Source organism: Podarcis gaigeae (assembly GCF_964106915.1).
Source record: "Podarcis gaigeae genome assembly, chromosome: 9".
Lineage (NCBI taxonomy): Eukaryota > Metazoa > Chordata > Lepidosauria > Squamata > Lacertidae > Podarcis > Podarcis gaigeae.
Window position 1 is genome coordinate 20,389,834 of NC_139685.1, and position 16,653 is coordinate 20,406,486.

The 16,653-nt window shown below is 39.4% G+C and overlaps 1 protein-coding gene across 13 annotated transcripts in view; it reads left to right on the plus strand.

Annotated features, from left to right (window-relative positions):
* Nucleotides 1–16,653, plus strand: part of FRYL (FRY like transcription coactivator) — a 149,005-nt gene that overhangs the window by 57,912 nt on the left and 74,440 nt on the right. For all 13 annotated transcript variants that reach the window (XM_083754772.1, XM_083754769.1, XM_083754771.1 and 10 more), the window contains 8 exons: nt 3,694–3,893; nt 8,359–8,412; nt 9,375–9,514; nt 9,882–9,978; nt 11,215–11,294; nt 12,578–12,658; nt 13,548–13,716; nt 15,331–15,423. In XM_083754772.1, the coding sequence (XP_083610898.1) occupies nt 3,774–3,893; nt 8,359–8,412; nt 9,375–9,514; nt 9,882–9,978; nt 11,215–11,294; nt 12,578–12,658; nt 13,548–13,716; nt 15,331–15,423 (834 nt within the window). In that variant the 5' untranslated portion in view covers nt 3,694–3,773. The remainder of the gene's footprint in view (nt 1–3,693; nt 3,894–8,358; nt 8,413–9,374; nt 9,515–9,881; nt 9,979–11,214; nt 11,295–12,577; nt 12,659–13,547; nt 13,717–15,330; nt 15,424–16,653) is intronic.

Genomic DNA, 16,653 nt, shown 5'->3' on the forward strand with positions numbered 1-16,653 from the left:
GTTGGAAGCCACCCAGAGTTGCTGGGGAAACCCAGCCAGATGGGTGGGGTATAAATAAATTATTATTATTAGTAGTAGTAGTATGGCGTGGAGAGAAAGGGAACAGGAAGAGAAGGCTTCATTTTCCTCCCTCATTGGAAGAGAAGGGGTGTGACCTAGCTGAGTCTAGGAATCTAACTTTATGATCTTAACCTCTTTGTGCACGAACCAGCACTCATGCATGGTTATGTTTTCACGACTGCCAGGACTGCCTCTTGGCTTCATGTTAGCACTGCTAAGCGTGAGGTGTCTTAAAGGTGTGAGTTGCCTTGGTGGCACACTTCATACAAAGGTAGTTATTTGCCTCTTTTTCAAGGATGTTTTCATACATTTCTTCAATAGGAGCCAAGGTTAGAAGAGTATTTAGACCATTCAGTTTTGTCTCATGATCCATAGGCTTGCCAATGATGAAAGGTTGCTCCAATTCTTGGAGCACTTAGAAGTGGTCCTAGAGTAGTTTATAGACTATGCTAGCAAACCCTTATGGAGCAGAAGTGTGACTATCATGTCTGAGCCAGTGTTTTCCACTGTCTTCCAATAACTAGTGCATTCCTCTCTTTCTCTCTCATATACATCTGTGAGACTGCTTAACCATATCATTATTATATTAGTTTTAATGTCTTCATGAAGTCACTACTATTCTAAAACAGTTTGATACATTTTGAGAACAAAGTTTTCCTTTTGCCACTATTCGTTGCTTGGATGTATTTTGAGAATTGTTTCCAAAATATACACACAAATTTCTAAGCAGCAATGAATTGGTTCTTGTGGAGTACCTTTCCTTTCTGAGTTACTTCAAAGGATAAGGATAAACATTCTATCTTTGTATTCAGTTCCCAGGACAGATGAAATAGTTGGGAAGTCATTGTTTCAAAAAAATAGATAGGCAAAAGAACAACCTAGTTGCATAACTAGGCAAAGATGCCAAAAAAAGTCAATTGGAAAGCTGCCTATTTTTGGAAGGGATACAAGATTGATGCCAGGATTGCTAGTTGTTGTTCTTTTTTATTAGAAGATTTTCTTGGTTTACAAAAGTACAAGCATTGTCTCAGATTGTAGAGTCTTTTTTAGATTTGAAGTGAGACATCAGTGTTGTACACAGAATAAGGTTGGGGGGAGAAGGGGAGGGGATGATAATACATAGCACATATGTTGGGATTTTATGTCAGCATCACTTGGGTAGGTTCTCTTTCTGGTTCTTCTAAGATGCAAAATGCAAAACAAACCAACTTCTGTTCCTTTGTTTCTTTTCAATATTAGAGGAAATGCCAGCATTTCATATGTATTATGGATTGTATAACTTTCTCCTGTTAGACTCATTTGCAAGATTAGGGACCATTTTAATGGTAATTATTGCTTATCACCCAGGCTCAGAGGAAGAGGTGATCTGAAATACTGATTTGCAGCTGCTGTTAATCCGTTTTTATAAGCTTAAATGATCCAGTGTTTCTGACTTTTCTGGAAACGGTAAAATCAGACCCAGTGCTGGCCCTGTTAATTGATCTTTCCAACCACTTTGAACTTGTTATGCTGAAATGTTTGAATTGTATTCCTCTTAGCAGCAGCCTGCTCGGAAATAGCGCATTGTTGGAGGCCTTAATCACCCTTTTCAGAGAAAAGTTGGTCTTGATAAAGTGTGTGACTTTTCAGCTAGCGCTAACTTGCTAGCACAGTGTTTTGTGGAGGAAGCCCCAAAAGAAAGTTTTGTAGACTTTTGTTCCCTTGTTTATATAAGTGCTGACCCACAAAGCATTTTGGAGGAATCTTTTCCCAAGGCAAATTCAGCACAATGTCCAGCAAGATATCCTGCAGTATTAAATGTTTGTTACAGTACTGCCTGAACTGCAAAGAAGTGATACACATGTGTAGTTGGCCTGTTGTTTGTAACTTAACACTATTGAAAGCAATAAATAGTTACATTTTTAAAAAAGTAGGAAACTGTGTCTGAGTGAGTGTGGCCTGCCCATATCATGACTTGAGCTCTCCTTGAGCTCCATTTGGAGCTCTTTATTCACCAGACTGCCTGCATTATTATTTTATTCATATTTCTTAAATTTATATACCGCACTACACCCATAGATCTCAGGGCAGTTCACAGCTTCTCTGGAATGCTTTCATGTAAGACTTGGCATGGTGTTGTCAACCATGGGGCCCATGCCCACTTGTGCTGCTGTGCTCCAGGGTTTTTCCTCTTTAACATATATTTGGTTATATCACAGGTGCTTCTGGGACTGTGAGAGGTCTGCCTTGTCAGGCATTCCTGCTTCCTTAAAGCATTGAAAGTGGGCTAGTCTACTGTCTCTGATAAAAGGATGCCTCTAGTAGCTTGAGTAATTATTCTATTACATCAGGGGTAGGCAACCTGAGGCCCGTGGGCCAGATGCGGCCCAATCGCCTTCTCAATCCGGCTCACGGACAGTCTGATAATTAGTGTGTTTTTACATGAGTAGAATGTATCCTTTTATTTAAAATGCATCTCTGAGTTATTTGTGGGGCCTGCCTGGTGTTTTTACATGAGTAGAATGTTTTCTTTTATTTAAAATGCATCTCTGGATTATTTGTGGGGCATAGGAATTCGTTCATTCCCCCCCCCCCAAATATAGTCTGGCCCACCACACGGTCTGAGGGATGGTAGACTGGCCCACGGCTGAAAAAGGTTGCTGACCCCTGCTGTATTACATTCTGTCTGCCTGACCTTGAATCTTTGATAACTCTCAGATTTCAATTTAAGATGTTACAGCACCTGCACATCTGAAAACAACCTTTTGACTAATTGAGTAGCTTAGATAGGTGTTGGAGTTGTAGAATTTTATCTTTGGTATTAAAAGTCATGTTAAAATGGCATTAAATGGTATTTAAATGGTATTAAAAGAAAGTATACCTCTTTTGTATTAATTTGAACTGGATTTTTTTCCCAGAAAGGAATATTTTCAGGAGTTTGTCTGTGTTAAAATTCCCATGGGAAATGACTTTTATTTGGTATTTGTTTACTTTTCTTTGTTTTTCTGATAAAGACAACTCAAAATAGCTCTGTTGCAGCTATTTTCAAAGTGATATTGGTAGAGTTGCCTAAAGCTAAGATTTTCACAGGAAAATGATTTCAGGCAGAATTTACATTGAGAAGTCAACTATACAGTATTTCAGAAATCTGTTTGCCCCTAGTAGCTTTGGAGTCAGAGAACAGGACACGTAGAATAATTGTATTTACTTGGCTTTTAAAATGTGTTAACTGGCCTCAAGATTTATGATATGAAAAAGATAAGAGGGGATGGAGGATTTTCAAAGGAAAGAAACAAATTCTAATATGTCAGTACCAGTATTGTCTCTAGAATCCTTTTTATGCTTCCTCATTATGTAAACTTGTCTATGATTCATATCCTTGAATTTAAGAAACATAATCAACAACAAGAACTACACATATGAAAATATGATTGTATCATACTTTTGAAGTACCTTGCAAGTATATTTTCTTTGCTGGCTGTATTTGGTTCCTTGTTTGTTGCTAATTAAAACTTCACAAAATTAGAGCTTCTTTCCTCTATTAGAGGCATTTATTAATCTGTTAACTTTGTAAAAGGTTTTGCTACTTCTGAGAAATGCTGTGTTGATGTTTCTGATTTTATTATTAATGATCAATATTTCTTTTCCATCTAGCATCAGCACCAGCCAGAAGTGTTACTAAACGCAGAATTTCTCCCAGCATCAATTCTACCTGGGAAAAGAGAAGCGTCATCATGTCTAATATAACCATTGATCCAGATGTCAAACCTGGTGAATATGTCATCAAGAGCCTCTTTGCTGAGTTCGCTATTCAAGCTGAAAAGAAAATTGAAGTTGTAATGGCTGAACCTTTGGTGAGTTCATTTATATAGCCTTCACTCAATTGTTCATGTTCTTCTGAAATGGTTTAACCTTATTTTGATAACAAGATGACTTTGAAATTTGAATAGAATAGGGTTGCCATACGTCAGGGAAATCCCAGACATGTCCTCTTTTGGGGGGGGGGATTTTCACATTTTAAAGACCAAAATCTGGGATTTCAGGGGAGGGGTGTATTTATTTCTATTTCTTATTGGCTTGGGTATGGGCGGTGCGGGCATGGGGTGGCTTGGGCAGCTCTGCAGGCTGTGGCTGCTGCCAGCCTGAGCTCAGAAAGAGGTGCAAGGGCGGTCTGCACACTGTGGCCACTGCCAACCTGAGCCGGGGAAATAAGAATGGTACTAGAAGGATGTCCAGTAGTAGAGAGATGGAGCTCTCAAGCCTGTCCAGCCTTGATGGATAATATTAGAAAGTATTTTAACGAATCCAATTAAATTGAATTGAATTACTATAAACAAGGCATAGTGTGCTACCTCAGCCTCCCACTACCAACACAACTCAGTACTTTAGCAAGCCTCCAGATAAAGGTGCAACAAGAGCAGCCGTTAAAAATGTAGAAAGAGCTGTTGCATATAATTTTGTAAACTTGTCTTTTCTGGAACAGGTTTTATAGTGTTTTTTGGGTTAGAGCTGTATGACTCTGAGGTATGCAGCTTTGACTTGGGTAGAAGGACCCTCCACAATGTGAATATTTGGATCATAGTGTGAGCATATCAATTTCAAAATGTAAATATGGCCGCTACAAGAAGTAAGATATCATGTAAGGTAAATCAAGCACTAGAGAGTTTCTTACATGTTATGATTGACCCAACCAGTGGTTTGCAAGTTTCACGTTCTTTCATCACTAAATTTTAGTAACTCACCGGCTTTTTATTTTAATTATTGCATTACACTTTTCAACTTATGTGTCTTAAGCAACTAAATTTCAGCCTTCAATATAGCATATTGATTAAATGTATCAGCCTTTGGTAATATAATAGTTCCATCTAGACAATTTATTTAACCCCTGCATGATAAAATTAATTTTCTTTGTATGAGAAAATTAGCTGCTGCACATGGTACATTTCTGTTACTACATGAAAAAACTTAACACTAAGGGCAAAAAAAAATCAAGAACGCAGAGCAGCAAAGGTTTATTTTATGATATGCACTGATGATCTTGCATGTATATTATAAGCTGCAGCTTTTCAAAAACCTTATTGTATTGTTTATTGTGGAAAACGGTTGACTTTTGGCAGCCTTCTTCACTGATAAGTGATCAGAGGAAATATAATTCATTTTCTTTGAAAAACAGAATAGGTACAATAAACCACTGTTTGCTCACCTGTTGTAACTTCTTTTACATGTGAACTAAGGCCATAATTGGGCTGATTAGGGCCTTAGTTCACATTTAAAAGAAAAGTCTACTATTTTAGTAGTAAAGTAATAAAATATTATAGATTTATTATAGGCATTGTAACGTCTTCATGTGCCACCTGTTTCTATCCTAAGTAGTTTTCAAGCTTTATTTTTTATGATGCTTCAAAATTTCCAGCAATTGAACATCTTTAACTGCAAAATCTGTAAATGCCACATCATATTAGAACTACTGTGTATCTCAGTTGAGTAACCATGAGTGCTTCTTATTCCAGTTTAATGTAAATATGTTCAGAATTTATGATGAGCCATGACCCCACTCTCATAGGGATGTATTCAACAAACTTTTACCTACTGATATTATTCATGGTCTACTTTGTCTAAAACGTGGGTGGCGCTGTGGGTTAAACCACAGAGCCTAGGGCTTGCCAATCAGAAGGTTGGTGGTTTGAATCCCCTTGACAGGGTGAGCTCCCATTGTTCAGTCCCTGCGCCTGCCAACCTAGCAGTTCAAAAGCACAAAGTGCAAGTAGATAAATAGGTACCTCTCCAGCGGGAAGGTAAACGGTGTTTCCATGTGCTGCTCTGGTTTGCCAGAAATGGCTTAGTCATGCTGGCCACGTGACCCGGAAGCTGTACACCGGCTCCAGTAAAGCGATATGAGCGCCACAACCCCAGAGTTGTCTGCGACTGGACCTAACGGTCAGGGGTCCCTTTACCTTTACTTTGTCTAAACGTTAGTTAAATACAACCCATATGTTACACCACCTTCTCTTCATGACTATGCGGTGATCAGAATCTTTTGCTTCCAATTTTTATTAACTGTAATTTAGTGTTGTATCTAGATAGTAAAGTGTGGTTAATCTTAGCTATGTTTTTTGGGGGAAACAAGTAGCTCCACAACACAAGGTTTGAAATTAGATCGTTTCAAACAAGCCATCCAGTCTGTCAGGTTTAGACAAAGCATCAAGTTGTGATGGATCAAAAATGGAACAGAACACTTAAACCCTCTTTGCTGCCATACTGGAGGTGGAAAACAGAGGAAGAGCATGTGAGCACAAGATTTGCTGCAGCTTTTTCACGTTATGATTAGCCATCATTTTTATCATGATGTTCAAATGCAGCCACTATCTAAAACCACTGCTCCACTGCTCCCTGATCCAGCTTTATTCTTCTAATATAAAGAGAGAGATGGAAGAAGCAAAGAACTGTGGCTACATTAACTAGAAAACAACTCCTGACTGCTTTATTTCTTTTATTTTTTCATACATTCTATTAACTGTGACCCTGGAAGTAATAATGGAATCAATATTTCAATGAGTTGAAAATTGTTCGTGGAGAATCTAGTATGTTCCTCAAGAGGCAAAAAACATGGGAAGGGGGGACCTGGTGCATATTGGCGGAACTGCTAGAACAAGTTGTGCTGCTCTTTCACAGCTGGCTGCTTTGGCATGTGCTGACTACAGTGATAGCAGCAGGGAGTGTCTGCTCTCGCTGTAGGAATTGTCAATAAAGTTGCATCCTAAAGGGAGATCGTACCTTGGCAAATGCATGAACAGAATATCAACAACAAAACCAATAATGAAAAGCAACTGGAAAACTGCTTTGTGAAACAGCAGGGGAGGGATAGGCAATAATTCATACTGGATTCCCCCTCCCCCCCATTTTGTATTTGTGTATTATTAAACAAACAAACAAACAATGTAAAGATCTGTTTTCAGGATTCAAAGGAATGCTATGAGTGGCTTATCATGTGGAAAAAAAGACAAGGAGGAAAGGTAACAGGAATGTAATTCTCAGAATGGCAAACACTATGTTCTTCCTCATTCGGTCAGCATTGCAAAGGTCATACTGTCTTCTGACAAGGATAAGTGCTAATGGTTTTCTCTGCCCCTCATAGAATCGAAATGAAGCTTAGTGTAAGCTAAAACCAGCTAATTATGACCCTTCAAGTGGAGTTGGTACAAACTGGCCTTTGGGGAGGCATTTGTATAGAATTTTGTACTTGGTGTTTTCAATGTAATGCCCCCAGTGTACTTGTTAATTTTATTGTCCTACTATGCTCACTGTGGGCTTTTGTAGCTGTTCGTATAGTTCCTTGGAAAACCTAATATAGTCCTCAAAGCAGGGGTAGGGAACCATAGCACAGCCCCCGCCCTCTCTATCCAGTCTGAAATGTTACAGATAGGTAGCCGTGTTGGTCTGCCATAGTCAAAACAAAAAAAAATCCTTTCACAGTCTGAAATGTGTCCTTTAATGGCAATAATGCCTCTTGGGCAACTGGATGGAGGATGAAGGGGTATCCATTTGTGACTCCTCTAATATGCCTTCAATGTGGCTATTAAGTGAAATTTCTAAGAAGTGAAATAGAAGGGTTGCTAACTTTTTTCCCATAACAGGATCCTGCATTTTTAATGGGTTGCCAACTTTTGCTGGCTGTTGCTGCTTCTTTTTCTGTAACAACCAGTTCACTGGGTGACATTAGCTGAGGCGCATGTCGGTGCACATGAATTCTTGCCCTCATAAATAGTGTGTGATTTCTTATTTAATTAGGTTATTCCTTCTTTCTTCCTTCCTTGCTTGCTTCCTTTTTGCAGTGAGTTTAGCACTTTCAATTTCAAGTTTGCATAATGAGAGAGTTATAGTTACAGTCTTCTCAAAAACATCATCTAATTCAACCAACAAAAAATTCCTTCTATTTTAACATTTTGTTTTAGGGGCTTTTTATGTTCACTCAGTCTCTAAAATGCCTGGAAATTACAGCTGTTAAGGTTCACACCCTTAGCAGACATTTCATTTAGGCAATATTGATATAGTATGGTATCCTATTCCGTGGTTAATTCCAGCTGCTTCACTGCATTGGAGCTGGATGGCTGTCAATGGCAGTGTGGTGGACCAAAGTCCCAGATTTGTCCATGTGGAATAGACACATGGAGTGTATGCAACAATTGAAGTTACCATTCTACTTTTCAAGTGCCCAACCAATCTGAGAAGAAGGCAAGGATAAGCCTGAATTATTTGGCATTTGGGATGCTTGATCTGTTGGGTACAACTTGATGCTTTAACTTATTATTCTAATTTTAGGAAAAGCTCTTGTCCAGATCTCTTCAGAGAGGTGAAGATCTTCAGTTTGACCAGGTTAGAGAAGCTTTCTGTTACAATTTGTTGCTTTCCTTGAAAATAGATTTTGTCTCCATAAAGTGGGCTAAAATTTGTCCGAAACATAAATGAAAATTTAAAATTTGTGTTCCATTTTCAAATGTTTTATTTTTTGTAGTTGGAGGGAGGGCATGGCAGAAGAAATCACAGAAGACTTTCAAAGACTAATATCTAATGGATGTGGCTTAGTTAAGGATATTTTAATTCCTGTTGATGTTGGCCAATACAAGTGTGGCTGCACTTGTTGGTCAAATCTAGTTTTGGATTATTTCTTGTCTTGAAATTATTTCAGAGTCATTCAGTTGGGGGCATCTTAAAACATGAGAGACTTAGTTGATCAATTAATCCATTAAAGTTGCATTAAAGCATGAGTTTTGAATGTGTGTGTGTGTTTTTAAAAAACCCTTGCTTTTTTAATCCCATTAATAAGCCACTGAGGTGCCTGTGCAGCTGTTAGCCAGACAAGGAGGGAAGCAGTTTTAGGTGATTTTGCCCTCACTTTTCAGCTCCTTGGTCCTGATTATACCTGCTCAAATCCTCTCCAAAGTGTTAGGGAAGAGATGAAAATTCCTTCCCATTCTGCTGATGGAAGACTTGCCAACAGCTGAGCGACATTGTTGGATGCAATCCTGTATCTTTAAAATAACAGGAAAGCAATGCCACAACATTAGTTCTGTCAACATTTGTGAAGATTGATTACTTATATTAGGGCTGGGGAACCAATGCCTCTCTGTATGTTCATGGACTCCCAATTCCCATTATGTACATGTTTATTTTTATTCAGGGTTGAAAAATGACAAAGCAAGGCTGTTGCAATGTGTAGTGTTGATGTGTTACAGTACGTGTGTCATATCCCCAAAAAGTAAGAAGGGGGAATGCTGTGAAAAGATGCTGCATATAAATAAAAGCACTTTATGCACCCAAACTTTTCCTCTTTACAGTTGATAAGCTCTATGAGCTCAGTAGCAGAGCACTGTCTCCCCTCCTTACTACGTACCTTGTTTGATTGGTACAAACGCCAAAATGGAACTGAAGATGAATCTTATGAGTACAGACCTCGATCCAGCACAAAATCCAAGGGGTGAGTGGATGTCTGTGATCATTACATTTAGGATATAATGATTTCTTATGTTAAACTTGCTGCCTCAATAATTAAGCATTTCATAATGAATGATCTTATAATTGCTATGATTTCCAATTTTGCTTCTAAAAATAAAGTTGGTAGATTCCCAAGAGTTTCCTTGTAGGTTTTTCCTTCATAACATTTTTCTTTTCTGCTACTCTGAAATTCCAGATAGTGTGGAATAGAAGGATGGGGCGCAACAGAGTGGAAAAGACTCACTTGACTGGTCGTGCCAACAAATGAAAAATATAAACCATAATATGCATCATATAAATGTCTTTTTTAAGAGGAAAAGAGTCTTATGTTATGTTTGTTTTTGTTTCAGGGATGAGCAGCAGCGTGAGAGGGATTATCTACTTGAAAGGAGAGACTTAGCTGTAGATTTTATTTTTTGTTTAGTTTTAGTTGAAGTTCTAAAACAGGTAAGTGCTTTAAGTTTTGCAACCTATGCGCTGTCTCTAGTAGTCTTTTTTATTTTAATTGTTTGATGAACTGAGTATTTGTATAGTCTGCCTAAACGCTTATGTGCAAAAATGAGGCCTATGTAAGCAGAGGACACGTGATATTACAGTAATCCTTTTAGCTGTCCAAAACATTCTTTGCTTCCTAAGCTGTTTTCTCTTATACTGTACAATTTAGAATCTAGATCCATTAAATCAAATCTCCTATGTCAGTGAATAAAGAGATGCAAGTAGTAGGATATAGCTTCATTTATTTAGATCCCTGCTTTCCATTATGGCACATGAGTTGGCAACAGCACATCTGGACTACAGTACTGTGATGCACTCTATGTGGGGCTTCCCTTGCAGCTGGTACAGAATGCCATTGCGGGGGGCGGGGAGTGGCACTCCTTATTGGGCACATCTCAAGCCCACGCTGAGGGGCTCTGCAATGACTGCCTATTAGCCACCAAGCCAGTTTTAAGGTTTTACTGCTTACATACAAAGCACTAGGTAACACTGGGCCAGGTTGTCTCAAAAACGTGTCTTCCTCTTCACTGCCCAGTGAAGAATAGCACTATGACCGGCTAATGGAACCCAGTTAGTTTTCCCACAGCCTGATGATTATTGTCCTATGGTAGCATGGAGGTGGGTTTTTTCACTGGTGGCACCACTGATGAATGCTCTCCCTGCTGAAATTTGAGAGGCCCCATCAGTGCTGTCATCCCACCATCTCCTGAAAACACACCTATTTGGGCAAACATTTTCCTAAACTGAACATCTGATGTTGTTATTTTAACTGTTTTAATGGTTGTGCTTTTTAATTTTTTGTTTTATTGTCTATTTTACTTAAGGATGTTTCATGTCCCAATGGATTTGTTATTGCCTATTTTAATTATGGATTGATTATATCAGTGGTGTCCAAACTTTTTTCAAAGAGGGCCAGGTTGCTAAGGTTTTTTTAGGATTTTACCCCAGAAATAAACTGCCACAGGGGCCAGATTAAATCAACTGGCGGACTGGATTAGGCCCCCAAAACGGACTTTGGACATGCCTGGATTATATAGTTGTAAACTTTTTGGAAGCCATTTTGGTGTATAAGTGATATAAAGCACTCTTCTCTGAGTTGATGTGTATTTATCTAATTAACATGCAAGTTATTTCCTGACACAACATTTAAGAAGTAATGTTTAGCAACATGTGCCTTCTGTGTTACAGATACCTGTTCATCCAGTGCCTGACCCTTTGGTTCATGAAGTTCTAAATTTGGCTTTTAAGCACTTTAAACACAAGGAAGGGTAAGCACATTTGGGAAAAAAATGTACATTTCTTTCAAAAGTTCTTAACCCTGATTTGATTACCCAGTGGACATTCGTCACTGTGGTATCACAGATAAAGATACACTATTGCAAATCTTCAGGTTTAAGATGTGAATATATTTTTTAAATTGTTATTGGTTTGCTAATTTTTAATTACGTTTTTGTTAAGTCGTATTTTCAAAATCTAATAAGGCCTATACGTAACATAAAGGGATATACAAGAAATATTATATTGCTTATTTAGAATGATGCCAAAAGCAGCTTGTGGAAGTTTAGCCCAATTTCAAATAAGTTCTGTTTCTATCCTTATTATGTTCCATTTATTTAGATATTAATTTGAAGCCTAAAAGGAAATTCCTTTGAAATCAATGTGGCTTTGAACCATTTTACATATGATAAAATCCCTACTTCTTTGTAGGGAATGACATAAAATGTGTGTGAATATTGGTGTTTTGGTGCACTGTGTACACCATTATTCTATGGAGCCAACTATGCAGTACATGTTATCAAATGTAATTGTCAATACACAGGTTGCCAACCGTATTTACTACTAAATGGAAGTGCATCCTGTGTAGAAATTCATCACAATTCTTTTAATCTTTAGTAGGGATGGGCAACTTTTTTCTGTCAGGGTCGGATTTCCTGTAGCAGGCCAGTAATGGGTGGAACTGAATACAGTTATGGGTGGACCTTCTCCCCTCCACCCCTTTTTCCATTTCCACTCTGTGGACTGCCAGAGAAAAGGGACAGATTGATCTTGCTAGAGATCTGAACTATCCTTGCATACGACTTTTGAAACTAGCTCAAGGGCTACAGATTGCCCACCCTGATCTATAACTATAAACCTTAATTATAAGTTTTAGCTTAAATATTGTCATCAGTGTGGCAGTGCAAATATAATTCTGTTCTCTCCTGCCCCAATCTATCTATCTATCCATCTATCTATCTATCTATCTATCTATCTATCTATCTATCATCTATCTATCATCTATCTATCTATCTGTCTATCTATCTATCTATCTATCTCTATCTATCATCTATCTATGTATCTCTATCTATCTATCTATCATCTATCATCTATCTATCTATCTATCTATCTATCTATCATCTATCATCTATCTATCTATCTATCTATCTATCTAAAACCTTCCTTCTAGTAGATGGTGTATCTCTTATCATCTCGCAGCATTGTATCAGCTGTAGCCATTACTGAGTAGTAAGAAGTTTGTAGTTTTTATTTGTGTACTTCCTTCTATTCACAGGTATTCAGGAACCAACACTGGAAATGTGCATATTATTGCAGATTTATACGCAGAAGTAATAGGGGTTCTTGCGCAATCAAAGTAAGCTGCTCTTTTTACACGAGGTTTCTAAGATTTGGAACATTCTCCTTTGGAACATGTGACTCATTTTCATATGGAAATTTTCATGAGTGGTGATTGAAGGTTGTGTGCATCCTTATCTTACCAATAGCATCTAAATATGTGACATCTTGTAACAGCAGTTCATTGCCATAGCAGCTTCTCTGTTGAAGTGCTTCCTATTTTGAATAGAAAACATGTTTTTTTTAAACAGATGGCAGTATTAAAGGTGCAAACGAGTTCTTAGAACACTTGAAAAGTAACCCTGGTTCACGTATCACTTGAAACTATCATTCAAAAGTGCACACTGCTCAGCTATGTTGCTCCTGCCTTTCTACTTCCCGCTTCAGCATGCTGAGAGGAAAGAGGGCAAAGGCCAGCTTGCCATTACAGATGAATCAGTGCTTGTGCTTTGTTTCTCTCCGAACAAACCACATTGGTAAATCAAGATTTGTTCTTTGTTTACCACTGTGGTTTGTTAGGAGAGAAACAAACCACAAGTTCTGGTTTGCCCATGAAGGCAGCCCATCCTCCAGCTTGTTTCCCCCATGACACACTGAAAAGAAGGAGTGGGGTGGCACTAAGCACATTCTTTTGAGCAGCATAGAGTAGCACTCAGATTGTTCACAGTGAACCATGGTTTCATTCAATGTATGGTTTGTGATCTGAGAACTGGACCATAGTAGAATGGTAGGGAAAGGACAGCTGTTGAGGAGCAGTCTCAGACTCTTTTCCAGATTGTCCAAAAGGCCCATGGCTACCCAGCTTTTTAATGGCAGAGCATAATACATATGGACCAGGAAATCTGTTTTAAATATAAATAATCTAAAGAATATTGAACAGCCTTTGTGTCTGCCTTTCCACGATCTAGGTTTCAGGCTGTCAGAAAGAAGTTTGTCACAGAATTAAAGGAACTGCGACAAAAGGAACAGAGTCCTCATGTGGTACAAAGTATCATCAGCTTAATTATGGGGATGAAGTTTTTCAGAGTAAAAATGTATCCTGTAGAAGATTTTGAAGCATCGTTTCAGTTCATGCAGGTAAATTATCTTATTTTATTTTACTTCTTTCGCGCCCTCAGTGTGAACAGCACTTAACAGAGCACAAGGGCACAGGTCTCTGCCCCTGAGGAACTTACTACAGTGGTGCCCCGCAATACGAACGCCTCGGAACATGAAAAACTCGCTAGACGAAGGAGTTTTTCGTTTTCTTAGCCGCTTCGCAAGACGCATCTCCCTATGGGCTTGCTTCGCAAAACGAAGCTTGCCCTGCAATCTCCGGGGATAGCGGGGAAGCACAGCGCGTCTTCCCCGCTGTCCCCGGACCTCATTTGAAGCAAGGGGTGGCGGGGAGAAGATTGCTTCTCCCCGTTGCCAGCCCCGCAATCTCCGGGGACAGAGGGGAAGGCGCCGCTTGCTTTAAACAGGTCCGGGGACAGAGGGGAAGGCGCGCTACGCTTCCCCTCTGTCCCCGGAGATTGCGGGGCAGGCAACGGGGAGAAGCAATCTTCTCCCTGCCACCCCTTGCTTTAAACAGGTCCGGGGACAGAGGGGAAGGCACGCGGCGCTTCCCCTCTGTCCCCGGACGGTCTCCATAGGAACGCATTGATTGATTTTCAATGCATTCCTATGGGAAACCGTGCTTCGCAAGACGAAAAACTCGCAAGAAGAAAAAACTTGCGGAACGAATTAATTTCGTCTTGCGAGGCACCACTGTATCTGAAATTAGACACAGGAGATATTCAAGTGGGAGAGAGAAGTGGAATAATATTTAACCTGGCTCAGTTGATTAGTGCGTGGTGCTGATAATGTCAGGGTTTTAGGTTCAGTCCCCATATGGGACAGCTGCATATTCCTGCATTACAGGGGGTTGGACTGGATGATCCTCTACAGCAGGGGTCAGCAAACTTTTTCAGCAGGGGGCCGCTCCATTGTCCCCCAGACCTTGGGGGGGGGGGCGGACTGCTTTTTTGGGGAAGGGGATGAACGAATTCCTATGCCCCACAAATAACCCAGAGATGCATTTTTAATAAAAGCACACATTCTACTCATGTAAAAACACGCTGATTCCCGAACCGTCCATGGGCCGGATTGAGAAGGTGATTGGGCCAGATCTGGTCCCCGGGCCTTAGTTTGCCTGCCCATGGTCTACATTTCTATGATTTTATGTGATTGTTTCCATAGCATGTGCTTAGCTACAGGCTTTGTAACAGTAAGGCATGGGAACTAGGTTGCTGAGCTAATGACTTCACAGGGAGGCAATTCCAAGCATATAGGCCCGCAAAGGAGAAAGGGTAGAGTTTTTGAGGGGGGAGGAGACCTTTGGATGCTGGGGGTGGTGAAATTTGAGGATTGAAGGTCATGGACAGGATTCTTTTGTAGTCTTGTAAAACATTAGGGATTGATCCTTGGACATTTTACATTTAAAGCATGTCCTGTATTGCTGAGCCATGCACCTTCCCAAAAACAGCATGGAGAAGCTGCTGCTCCTAATGGTTCCATGTCAGAGCTTTATTGGGCTCAATTGATTTGCAGCTAATGCATACTAAATGTTGGCACTGCATAGCCACATTTGGTTTTAAAAGGCCAGTGTTTGGATTTCTCATATATGAACATGGGAAGGTCTTCACAACCTGTCAACTTGTTTTCTTACAGGAATGTGCACAGTACTTCTTGGAAGTAAAAGACAAAGACATTAAGCACTCACTGGCTGGTTTGTTTGTAGAAATACTCATTCCTGTTGCTGCTGTAAGTAGATTTCATTCTTCCACAGAAGAAGTGTGTGTGTATTTGTGTGTAAGCACGTGCGCACATGTTTTCTTCCCCCATTTGACTGTGTTGCTTAGACAAAGATCTGGTTCGTGTGTAATAACAGTAAGCCAAAATATGGCTCAGCATGAATGCGTAATCATGAGAGTTTCTGGAAAGGAGATTGCAGCTAATGTGCTTCTACATCTGCCACCCCTTGCACTGCGCTGCTGTGAACTAAGCCATGGTTAGGCTTAGCATGTCATCTGAACCTAGGCTCATGGTTTGTCTTCTGTAGGTAAACTACAAACTGTAAACCTTGGTTTGCAAGTTTTGTTTACAGTTCATGGTATATCTAAAGCAAGATAAGCCACAAGCATAGGTTCAGACAACTCACTAAGCCAAATCATGACATAGCGCAGCAGGAAGAGAAGCAAAATGGCCACGATATTCTCTCCAGGAGGCTTCCCACTTACAGATTCACACTAACCCATAGTTTAACTTAGTGTTACATGTGAACCAGCTCTGTTACCCATGACATACCAGTGATTATTGTGGGTCTGTTCATGCCTGCAGGTGTATTCTTTAAAGTATGGTGGGAATTAATCCAAAGTTAGTTGCTTCTGTTGTATCAAAACTTCCATTAAACCTGTAAATAAAAGAAGACCAAAGCATTACCTTTCTTACAACTTTGGTGAAATAAATAATATTTTTTCCTTTTTCCTTTTCTGATGAATCTAAATGAAAGCAAACTCATTTTTACAAAACTGTACATATTTTAAAAATCCTTGTTTTCAGCTTTGTTTTTTATTATTATGTAAAACAGAACTCTGTTGATTTAGGATCTTCAAAAAAAATATTGTTTGTTTATTTATGTGGATGCATTCAAATTTCAACCAACTAAAAGCTCTTGATAGCTTTATTATAAATGCAGCTGCCTCTTTAGAGATTGCATACTAAGACTAACTTGAACCTACTGAGAGTCTTGGCCATGTGTGGAGCCATACCATGGGGATAAAGTAGGATCTGATCCAAGCTGTAGCATATATCATTATTTCTAGGTATCAGCCAGGTGTGTCAGGGAGATCGAGCACTTAAAAAATGCAGTACAACTTTGATAAGATCCCTTTCTCCTCCTGGTCCTGATTAGCGGATTGGAATGAAGCATACAAGAGCCTGTGATTCAGAATCACTTTTCTCCATGGATAGGGTTGTATTATTTTTAAACCT